Source organism: Aquarana catesbeiana, linkage group LG02 (assembly GCF_042186555.1).
Source record: "Aquarana catesbeiana isolate 2022-GZ linkage group LG02, ASM4218655v1, whole genome shotgun sequence".
Taxonomy (NCBI): Eukaryota; Metazoa; Chordata; class Amphibia; order Anura; family Ranidae; genus Aquarana; species Aquarana catesbeiana.
In genome coordinates, this window is record NC_133325.1 from 455,880,166 (window position 1) to 455,892,855 (window position 12,690).

A 12,690-nucleotide genomic window follows, 5' to 3' on the forward strand; every position below is an offset into this window, starting at 1 on the left:
AAGAATGTGTGGATTATTGTCTCAACACTACAACACTTTTGGGGTGATGTAATTGCTGTTTTCTGCAAAAATGGGGGTTATTTCCTAAGGGCAAATCCTCTTTGCACTACAAGTGCAGTTTCAGTGCAGTTGCAAGTGCACTTGTAGTGAAATGTGTTTTTGCATTTAGTAAATAACAGCCAACAGTGCTTTGTATAATAAGGTTACACAATCACGACATTTTCTGGACTCAACACATTTCTGTCAGGGTCAGCTAAAACAAACACAAGCAGTAAATGTCCACAAAGAATTTCTTTTTTTTTTTATTATAAAAAGGCTTCACAGATTGTCTGGCATATTGATAGCCCCCCTACCCGCAAAGAACTCTAGGTAGCGTAACCGGACATCACGGGCACTCAGGGAGGGCAAGCCAGGACGGCCACTTTCAAGCACCGTCAGTGTGGTTTGATGTATCCTTCCGGCCTCAGGCCCAACTGAGCCAGCATAGTTGGCCGAATGTTTCCTTAAAAAGTTATGGAGAACACAGCACGCAAGTATAATATGGTTCAGTTTATACTCCGCCATATGGATGGGTGTCATAAATAGGCGGAACCGGCTGGCCAGGATTCCAAATGTGTTCTCCACCACTCTTCGGGCTCTGGCCAGCCGGTAATTAAAAACCCTCTGTTCCGGGGTGAGGGTCCTCATTGGGAATGGCCGCATCAGGTGGTCCCCCAGCGCAAACGCTTCATCAGCCACGAACACAAATGGGAGTCCTTCCACATTGTCCTCTGGAGCTGGCAAGTCCAAGCTGCCATTCTGGAGACGCCTGTAGAACTCCGTCTGGGTGATGACTCCACCATCGGACATCCGGCCATTCTTCCCCACGTCCACATACAAGAAGTCGTAATTAGCCGACACCACCGCCAACATCACTATACTATTGAACCCCTTGTAATTATAATAGTACGACCACGAGTTGGGTGGTGGGATGATGTGGACGTGTTTCCCATCAATTGCCCCTCCGCAGTTAGGAAAGTCCCACCGCTCGGCAAAGTGGGAGGCCACAGTCTGCCATTCCTGTGGCGTGGAAGGAAACTGTTGAGGAAAAAACAATAAACATTACTATTTTTACGCTGAAACATGGCAAGCAGATTAGACACAAACATTATGGGGCAACCTCCAGATAGCATTTATTAAGGGGAATTTAACAACGCCAAAGTATAAGGTACACCTATCATATTCCCCCTCCCCCCCTCTCATGGGCCATTTCTAACATTATAGGGGGTGTGTGGAAATCTTGGACAGGTAACCCTCTTTACTTCATTGAGAGATGAATGCCTAAATAATGGGTATTACTTGGAACAGCCCCTCCTTAGTTACACTATTGGCAGCCCACTGGACAGGTAAGAAGTGTCATAATACAAAGATAGAAATACACACTGTACACATTTGAGGACATTTGGACATTCTGCTATTACCTATCAAGATAATAATAGGATCCCAAAACTTTAAACAGTACCATTTGAAAGTATACAGGCAGGCCCTTGCACTACATGCTTTGGGGAATTCATCCATAAATCTGACCACAAAAGAGATGGGTATAGTGTGTATAGGTTTGGCAAAGTCAGCAGATAGATGATTGAGGATAGATAGAGAATTGGGATCAGCTGACTTAGCAGTTGGGGGAGGGAGGGTTACTAAAAATTATTTGGGGACACCACAAAAAAAAAAGCCTCTGGTACTCTGCCTGAATTTAAAGCAAAAATAACATTTCCAAACATTTTAGGGGGTGTTTGGGGTAAAGCACTACTATGGAGCAGAAAAATTACATTGTTAAGTGACTACATGAGGTGAATATAGGGACAGGAGACACCATGCTGGGGAGGTTATTGAAGGGCAAATATGTATGAAGGACCTAAAATAATAATTACATAAAAATCCAGCATGCATGAGAACAAAGGGGACATTCACAGCATATTACAATCATGGTAATTAGGGAATGAGGAAAGAAATACAATATATTATCAAACATTCAATACAATAAAATGTGATATAAAAGGATAAAAATCTTACCTTCATATACTCCTTCTGCAGGACCTGTATGATGGCAGAACAGGTCTCTGGGATAATGATCCCCAGAGCCTGGGGGGAGATGCCTGTTGAGAACTTCAAGTCCTGCAGACTTCTCCCTGTCGCCAAATACCGCAGGGTAGCGACCAACCTCTGCTCCGGAGTGATGGCTTGCCTCATGCAGGTATCCTGCCTGCTGATATAGGGGGTCAGCGAAGCCAACAAATGGTGAAACACGGGGTCCGTCATCCTGAGAAAGTTCCTGAAATCATCAGGATTATTCTCACGGATCTCATGGAGCAAAGGCATATGAGAGAACTGGTCACGCTGGAGCAACCAATTCTTGGTCCATGAACTCCTCCCCACCCTGTTCATGGACTGGACTTGTGTCAAGGTCAGGACCCCAACACCAAGCCCCCGCACAGCACGAACTCTACGAGGAGTACGCATACGCAACATGGCTAGAAAACAGTCGGCTGCTCAGAACGAAGTAACAGAACGCACTGAAGAACAGCAAGGCCTGTGAAGAGCGACCTGAAAAACAGTAACAAATGAACAAGAATACAATGACTAATTAAAGTCACGCGGAATTTGCTGCATGCACTGAAGAGCAGATACAAACCCACAAGCACAAACTGAACGGCAGAAAACGATCTGAAAGCCACGAGTCTGAAAAAGCGCGAATCGTCTCTCACCAAACTTTTACTAACACGAGATTAGCAAAAGGAGCCCAAAGGGTGCCGCGCTTGGTTCTGAACTGGCCTTTTCTAGTCTCGTCGTACGTGGTATACGTGACCGCGTGGTTGGCGATCGGAAATTCCAACAACTTTGTGCGACCGTGTGTAGACAAAACAAGTTTGAGCCAACATCCGTCGGAAAAAAATCCTAGGATTTTGTTGTCGGAATGTCCGAACGAAGTCCAACCGTGTGTACGCCCTATAAGACCTTGTTCACACCTAACGCACATGCAATATCACAAAAAAAAATCGCATTGCGGGCAAAAGACCACAGTTTTCAAAGTGCCTTTGCCAATGATTTGTAATTTTGGTGATCAGCATGATAGCCTTTTAAAAAAGCATTTGAAGAAGGAGAAGTCAGCAATGGCAGCCTTCATGTTTCTTTCAAATGCTCTTCTTATATACTAACCCAAGTATTATATTCTCAAAATAACTAGAGCATGATGTGTGACGCATAATACACATGATAGCCTCATGGAAGTTCTGTCTTTGGCAATATATCTAGCTATGAAAAATAAAACCAACAAGTATCAGATGTTGAATATGAACAATATATTCACTTTTATTTTCTTTCAATTTGGTATGTGAGGCCCACAAAGCAGCTAGAAGATGTTTTTTTAGAGCACTCTATAATGGAGATGTATTATATTAACAGCAATTGATGATATCTTTGGAATATATTTATTTCTGTTTCAGTGAAACTTGATCCCGTTGTCTTTACCGAAGCAAAAGCCACTACTGGAGGCTGTATTAAGTTGCAATGGACATATGGTAAAGCTAGTTTTGTAAAAGACTTGAAATGTCAGCTGCGCTACAGAAGTGAATTTCAGACAGAATGGGCCAAGGTAAATCAGAGAAACTGCAGAGTATTCACCTGCAATTGCTATTACCATGTACTCAGTAATATGAATGTTTACTTGGATAAGTTCTTGGCAATGCATATTTTTGTTCAGCAGTACTGATCCCGCAAGTACATATTTGGTGGAACTATAAGATAAGTACACTTTATGCACACTGATCTTCTTTTCAAAAGTGTCAACATGTCCTGTGAATACAGTTGGTCCTAATTACTGTATTGGCGTATAACACGCACTTTTTCACCCTGAAAATCTGGTGCAAATTGTGTGTGCATGTTATACGCCGGTACTGCAATTTGGGTTGCTTAGGAGGGAACGGGGAGGGGGCGGGACGAGCGCCATCAGATTACATACAGCTAGAATCTCCTGTTTACTCAGTGGCCTCTGTAATAGGAAGTCCCGTCTCCTGGGCCAGCATTGGACCAGTGTTCTGTCTATCATAGAAGCCGGTCCAGGTGGTGGGACTTTGTATCAAAGAGGCCGCAGAGTAAACAGGAGATTCTCGCTGTATGTATTCTGACGGCGCTCGCCCTGCCCCCCCTCCCTTTTCCCTCCGAGGCAGCAGTAATCTGAGGTGAGGCTGCAGATGGGCATTGATCAGGCTGCATTCATGGCAATGGTGAGGCTGCTTATGGGCATTGATCAGGCTGCAGATGGGCACTGATCAAGCTGCATTGATGGGTAATTGTGAGGCTGTAGATGGCATTGATCAAGCTGCATTGATGGGTAATTGTGAGGCTGTAGATGGGCATTGATCAGGCTGCATTGATGGGCAATTGTGAGGCTGCAGATGGGCATTGATCAAGCTGCATTAATGGGCAATTGTGAGGCTGCAGATGGCATTGATCAGGCTGCAGATGAGCAATGGTGAGGCTGCAGATGGGCAATAGTGAGGCTGCATTGATGGGCACTGACCCTTATTTTGCTTCAAAGTTCTTTATTTAAAATTTGAGTTTTTTTTCCTGAAACTTCCCTCTTAAAATGAAGGTGCATGTTATACGCCTGTGTTTGTTATATGCCGATAAATACAGTACCTCCAGTTTTGTTATCTAAAAACTGTAGGTAACTATTTTTGAATTTGGTACTGTAGGCACAATTAAGAACTGCCTTAATCGTTTTTGTAAAGCTACTGCCTGTAGTGCTTCTTGAATCTGGTCCAAATCTTTTAAAGGGTCTTACCACCAGAAAAGTGGAGCTAATGTTTTATTTAATTACCCTGACAGTGCTTTTATGAAGATGGAGGGGTGTGGTTTATTTTAGGCCACCAATCCCTTTGAGCCCGATATAAACCTAGCTTGCTACCTTTATATTTTTCTGTACAGTACAACTGATGATATGATGTAGCCAGGGCACCCCCCCCCCCCTCTAAAGACCGAAAATAGGTGGGTGGTTTTACAAGCATGTGTACTTCATTGCCCTTACTTTTCTGAGTCCCCAACTTGACAGTACTTCAAACCTATGATAGGTGGAGCTTTATAAAATGGGCATGTTTTGTGGAACTATGTTTGTATTTGGGGAAAAGTATAGGAGCGGACACTCTTGTGATTCTGATATAAAAGTGGCACGGTTACACTACAAGAATTATGGCAGATTCCTGCATCACATGCTGGCTCACAATTAGATAAACATGGGCATGAAAGAACATCACCACATTGCTGAGGTTTTTCCACCCCTTCTACCAACAAGGCCATAAATGTATTAGAAGCATTGCAAAGCAGTTAAGCCTGACAGGCCCAAAGTGCATAACCTCCTATTCTCTTGATTTCTGCTATGCAACAACAGGATATAAAGGTAGATTTAGGGTCTGTATCAATGGAATTTTCTTTGCGTCAGGCAGATTTAACATTCCCATACAAGTCTATAACAAAGCAAAACCAACTTGATGTAGGTCAAATGCAGGTTAACTGCAGGTAAAATACACTTGTTAATGATTTCTGAGTGTTATCAAACTGGTTTTAAACTGACACAACATAGGCCCAATACCCTTTGACACAGGCCCTTAGGCTAGACTAGGTTATATTTATGTTAGCAGTACTTTAAATTCCAAAAATGTTAAACAAAAAGTTGATTTCTGTTTAATACTCTCTGGACTATAGTGTTTATTTTTTTTAAATATGAGTATGCATTCTGCTTTAAATGCCCTAATATTTACATAGTTACATAGTAGGTAAGGTTGAATAAAGACAATAGTCCATTCAATTCAACCTGTGTAGGTGTACGTGTGTCAGTGTCTATAATTATTTCCCATATCCCTGTATGTTGTGTTCTATAAGATGCACATCCAAAAGTCTTTTTTAAAATAGCTATACTCCCTGCTGCCACCACCAATTGTGGAAGAGAGTTCCACAGCCTTATTGCCCTGACACCGAAAAAACCCCTGCGCTGTTTAAGGTTAAACCGCTTCTCCTCCAATCTCATTGTGTGGCCTTGTGTCCTCTTACACTCTCTGAGACATAATAGTTTTTTTTCTATGCTGGGATCACCATTAAGATATTTGTAAATCGCTATCATGTTCCTGTTCATGCGTCATTTATCCAGCGAGAATAAATTTAGTGTTTGTAGTCGTTTCTCGTAAATTGAGGTCGTCCAGGCCCCCTATCAATTTTGTTGCCCTTCTTTGGACTCTCTCCAGTTCCAGCACATCCCTTCCGAGGACTGGTGACCAGAACTGGACAGATTACTCTAGATATGGCCTAACCAGAGTTCTATAAAGTGGCAGGATTATCGTTTTATCATCATCACTTTTGTTATTGGATGGTTTCTACAATTAAAAGCTGGTCACATATAGTTTCATCTACTGTATTTGTATATAGGCTGCAATAATGTAAAACATATGAAGTCTTCAGAGATGAATGAATATTCAGGTGACCATAGTTCACCTTGTAGTTCTCACTGCAAGATAGAAATATTAATTGAATCTATCTTTCTATCTATCTATCTATCTATCTATCTATCTATCTATCTATCTATCTATCTATCTATGTAACATTTTTTCTTAGCTTGTAGAAGTATCTTCAGATGAGACAAACCAATGTGGACTGTTGGGTGCTACAAAGTATTACTTCCAGATTCGCTGTATTCGTAAAACTCTATCTGGTCAGTGGAGTGAATGGGGGCAATCAATCAGTCAGATCACATCTGAATCAGGTTAGTGAATTTCTCCACAGACTACTGGCACAGAGATAAAAAGACATATTTTATATACACCATGGTAACATGTGGCAAACCTTTAAAATGTATCACCATTAGATATTTTTGTACATATAATTGTATTTGTATATATATAGTATATATAAAAACAACCTTGCGCTAAAATAATTGTTGACAGACTGCTGCACTTAAGAATTCCCTGAATATCGCAAAATAAACATAAATACAAAAAAAACAAATCGAAAATGCTCTATCTGTATAAAGAATTATATCAATAGTGACCCCAGTGACAGACAGCTACAATGTAGTCAAATCTCTAGCTAAAAAGCTAGCAAATGAATGACAATAGGTGAAAAACAAAATATTTAAATCAAACAAATATGTGTCATCCCCAACAACTGTGTTATTTAGTGTACATATTATATTTCCTTGAAATCTATTGTGCAATAGCTCACAAAAATATCATTACAATGTATCAACATAAATATCCAAAATCAGAAAAAACAATGTGTCCAAAATGATTTGCTGAGCCAAAAATCAAAAGTGCACTGTTCCCAGTTTTCCTGTATATTAACATCCAGTGAAGTGCTTCTGTGTTCCACCAGTGCTCAAAGAAAAAAAAAATGATGGACTCTTACCAGATCTCCATGATCTCCAGATAAGAGATCATGGACAGCGTGAGACTGCAGGTTTTCCTTTCACCTCTCATCTCCCAGGTTCAGGCTACATCTGGGATTGGAGAGTGGGGCAGAGGCATCCATCAACAACATTTAAAGGGACCGGGCACCGGAACTGGATTGTGAACCATGTCGACCCTGAATAGTAAATCATATCAACTGTTTATAAAGTCCATTAAATGCAAAAAGAAATAGTCGTTAATGGGCTCCTCTCTTGAGACATGTGATATAAAACCATTAAAAATGAATCATTAAAAGAAGAAATAAGAATACAGGCAAATATGATCAAAAAATATTATTAAAAAGTATTAAAAAATATGTTATTTCCCCTATATTTGGTAGTCCTCTGCTCTGAAATATTTAGAGGTTCATATCACCTTTGCCACCAGTTCAAGCGAACTTCCTGCCTCTGTTTTACTCCATAAGAGATCTGCTGCAAAAATGGACCAACCACATTTCCCTTTTGGGATGAGTGGCCTCTGTGAAGATGACCATTCTCCCTAAACTCCTGATTTATTCCAGACACTGCCCATCCTCGACTCTTATGCACATTTACAAAAGGTTCAAGCAGATCTTATCTGCTTTTTCTGGAACTACAAGGGGCACAGGATACCCCAGTCGGTCTTACTGGCTTCCCGCCCTGATGGGGGGCTAGCGTTCCCTAACCTGATAAAATACTATCAAGCAACACCAATTGCGCGCCTTAACTTCCTGGTTCTCTCAGCGATACAAAAAAAAAAGGACAGAGATTGAAAAAATATGGCTCGCACCTATACACCCGAATAGTTTACTCTGGAATGCGAAAGCGGAGGTAGACCCTGGTAGGCTTTTGGGGTCCATGACTCAACTCAGATCGCTCTGGTGCAAACTGTCCCGCGAACATGAGCTTTAGTTGATAGAAGTCGCTGTTGACCACTTTTCTCTGCAATCCCAAGATGCCTGCTAGTCTCACTCACCAGATGTCTTCGCCTTGGGCAACACGGAATTTATTCCATTTTGGTCACTTGGTGGACCATAGATCACTTAAATTACTAACTACTCCCTGAACTCCAGGAAAAATATGACTTACCACACCAGGTGTTCCAGGGATATCTGGAAATATGCCACTATGCCCAAACCTTTGCACCAAATTTACAATTCTCAGCGCTATCCCCTTTCAAGAGCATTATATTGGAGGGATCAGCATGCCGGGGCCTGATCTCCGACATATACCGGCTACCTAACTCCTACTCTATACCAAATTGGGGTAAACATGCCTATGTGCTCCACTGGGAAAAGATACTAGATGAAGAAATCCCCGAGATGACGTGGCAGACAGGCAGCTAAGAACTCCTTATGTACACTTTACAAGGAAAATGCATATAAAATCCTTTATTTTTGGTACTTGACACTGGACATACTCCACGTTATCTATCCCTCTAGCTTTGATCGGTGTTGGAGCTGCCAGGGGGACAAAGGTACCCTCTACCATATTTACTGCAGTTGCTCCATGATAGTGCCCTTCTGGTCTAGGACGCAGCAATTATTATCCCGCCTCTTGGAGGTTCAGGTCCCCATGATGCCAAAATTCTTCCTAATTGGGTTGTCACCATCACAAATTGCCACACCATCCAAGAAGCTATTTAGACATATCCTTACAGCCGCACAATGTTTTTAAGTAATTTTAATCATTTTGTGTCTTTGTTGTATTCTTGTATATGTGAACCTCTTGCCGATCACATAACATGTATGTGTAGGTGGGCGTTACCGTGTCCATGGCATCTGAGGTTCTTGTGCTGAGAGCATGCTCGCTGCTCCCTGTCTCTATTTATGATCAGGAACTGGCAAGACAGGCTCCTGATCATGTGCTCACTGTGACAGTCAATCACATTGGTCAATTGTTCAGGAAGTCCAACCAGCCCACCTGCCTTGGGATCCAGTTAAATGGACATGGTGGGTGGGCAGGAAGGGGTTCATAAAGATGTTATGCTTTTCCTCATGGCTAGATGTACCTTGTGGCTACTGATTACAAGGTTTTTTTTTTTTTGTTCTTCATGAAAAATACATTTAAACCCTGATCTAAGGCTGAGCATTATATTGTGTGTTACGGTGCCCATATACATTTATTGTAAAATTATACACAGAGAAGAAAAATGTGAAAATCTAAAAGAAGTTTCAGGCATGTTTTTAGTGCGGATCTGATTTTTTATATAGCATCTATAAAATGTGTTTTGTTAAACAAATTATTATTTTTGTTTTAGTACCTACTGGTACACTCGAGACTTGGTGGAAGATACTGGAGACTGCAGAGGACAGTTCAATGAAGATTCAACTATTTTGGAAGGTAATGTCCCAAAACCAGAGCAAAACGGAAAAAAAAAATAATAATAATAAAATAAGCTTTGCAGACCCAGTGATAAAAATGTTGTTAAAGCTGAAACCTAGGCTTATTGTCTAAATACAAGAGGCCTATATATTCATACTGATGCTGCGTACACACGAGCGGACTTTTTGACCGGACTGGTTCAACAGTCTATCCGGCGGACTTGCGACAGACTTTCCTAATGAACGGACTTGCCTATACACAATCACACCAAAGTCCAACGGATTCGTACGTGATGACGTACGACCGGACTAAAATAAGGAAGTTGATAGCCAGTAGCCAATAGCTGCCCTAGCGTCGGTTCTAGTCCGTCGGACTAGCATACAGACAAGCGGATTTTTCGACCGGACTCGAGTCCGTCGGAAAGATTTGAAACATGTTTTATTTCTAGATCCGCTGGAGCCCACACACAATCGAATTGTCCAACGGAGTCCGGTCCACCGGACCAAGTCTGCTGGAAAGTCCGCTCGTGTGTACGAGGCATTACAGTGCCTTGAAAAAGTATTCATATCACTTGAAATTTTCCACATTTTGTCATGTTACAACCAAAAACTTTAATGTATTTTATTGGGATTTTATGTGATAGACCAACACAAAGTGGCACATAATTGTGAAGTGGAAGGAAAATTATAAATGATTTTCAAGTTTTTTACAAATAGATATGTGAAAAGTGTGGCGTGCATTTGTATTCAGCCCACCTGAGTCAATACTTTGTAGAACCAGCTTTCGCTGCAATTACAGCTGCAAGTCTTTTTGTGGATGTCTCTACCAGATTTGCACATCTAGAGAGTGACATTTTTGCCCATTCTTCTTTGCAAATAGCTCAAGCTCTGTCAGATTGGATGGAGAGTGTCTGTGAACAGCAATTTTCAAGTCTTGCCACAGATTCTCAATTGGATTTAGGTGTGGACATTGACTGGGCCATTCTAACACATGAATATGCTTTGATCTAAACCATCCCCAGTCTCAAGTCTTTTGCAGACTCTAACAGGTTTTCTTCTAGGATTGCCCTGTATTTGGCTCAATCTATCGTCCCATCAACTCTGAGCAGCTGCCCTGCTGAAGAAAAGCATCCCCACAGCATGATGTTGCCACCGCCATGTTTCAGCGTAATGTGCATTCGGGGTAATGTGCAGTGTTAGTTTTCCGCCACACATAGCATTTTGCATTTAGGTCAAAAAGTTCAATTTTGGTCTCATCTGACCAGAGCACCTTCTTCCACATGTTTGCTGTGTCCCCTACATGGCTTCTCGCAAACTGCAAAGAGGACTTCTTATGACATTCTTTCAACAATGGCTTTCTGCTTGCCACTCTTCCATAAAGGTCAGATTTGTGGAGTGCATGACTAATAGTTGTCCTGTGGACAGATTCTCCCACCTGAGCTGTTGATCTCTGCAGCTCCTCCAGAGTTACCATTGGGCCTCTTAGCTGCTTCTCTGATTAATGCTCTCCTTGCCCGGCCTGTCAATTCAGGTGGATGGCCATGTCCTGGTAGGTTTGCAGGTGTGCCATACTCTTTCCATTTTCGGATAATGAATTGAACAGTACTCCTTGAGATGTTGGATAAGAAGGGGAGCAAGGAGATGGGGCGTAGGTTGTTAAGATTGGATGGGTCCAGTATATATATATAAAACATTGATCAGAATCCCAAAACTATACCTCTTACATGTGTACAGATAGAGACAGCGGCGCTAATATAAATTGTGTAAAATAATGGGTCAGAGCAGCATAATGCCTATGACCCTCTACTTATACATAAAAATAATAATAATAGTGTCATGAAAAAAATTATTTTTATAATTAATTTTTTTTTTTTAACACCCAGTGAAAAGTGTCACTATAGATAATAAATTACAAGAAATGAATGATCAAGCTCAACAGTTGTTTTTCAATCTTCTTGTGTGAAAAATCTTCTACTCTTCCATCACACCACCGTGATAGTGACATCACTCCCTCTGAAGAGCGCACTCACCAGATTGTATAGCCTCCCACTCACTTTTAAAAGTGAGTTTAACCAATGAAGTGTGTTTGGAGTGATTTTAATAAATTTTTCACTGTACACTGTGTATGTACACACATTTTGTATTCATTTACACATCTTTTATACAGCTTTGCACTTTCCTTTGGCGCAGTGGAGTAAGAGAGATTCAGGGGCGGTTTATTTGTATATCTCTTGCTACAAACCATTTTCTATTTATTTACCACCTGCAGCCATGGATGCCATTAATTGTCTGTCTAACAGACGGATAATCCCGGAAGATATCTTCTCCGCTAATCAGATAATCACTGATGGCGAGGAAGATGTCTCGGGATCTTTAAAGAATTTGGAAAATCTTTTGGAGAAACAAGTTAAAACTTAGTGGGATATTTTCACGTTTGAACATTAAGCAAAGGAGAATCTCATTTTGAGAAGCCTGAGATGGGAGGTGTCCCCTCAGGATGGTCGTACTGAATAAGTATATGGATGAATGGCTTGACCTCTGATGATATATTACTATTTCCCTTTTTTTAGACTCACTTGAAGTCATCCATATATTTTTTATTAATAGGATCAGATTGTGTTTCAGTCAAGGTGTAACCAATGAAGTGTGTTTGGAGTGATTTTAATAAATCTGTCAAAATGGTATCACGCTATGTGGAGCACTTTATTCATTTTTTCACATATGGAGCTGGCTTGATTGGTTTCACGGTTCATCACGTGCAACCCAGGTGTGGTTCAATTGCTGTTTTGCCGAACACGAGTGTGGGAGGCTATACAATCTGGTGAGTGCTCTCTTCAGAGGGAGTGGTGTCACTATCCTGGTGGTGTGGTGGAAGAGTAGAAGATTTTTCACACAAGAAGATTGAAAAACAAC

The 12,690-nt window shown here is 41.2% G+C and overlaps 1 protein-coding gene across 2 annotated transcripts in view; it reads left to right on the forward strand.

The window, feature by feature from the left end:
• CSF3R (colony stimulating factor 3 receptor) overlaps positions 1–12,690 on the forward strand; it is an 81,340-nt gene that overhangs the window by 40,132 nt on the left and 28,518 nt on the right. For both annotated transcript variants that reach the window (XM_073615622.1, XM_073615623.1), the window contains 3 exons: positions 3,486–3,634; positions 6,646–6,793; positions 9,714–9,796. In XM_073615622.1, coding sequence (XP_073471723.1) covers positions 3,486–3,634; positions 6,646–6,793; positions 9,714–9,796 — 380 coding nt within the window. The remainder of the gene's footprint in view (positions 1–3,485; positions 3,635–6,645; positions 6,794–9,713; positions 9,797–12,690) is intronic.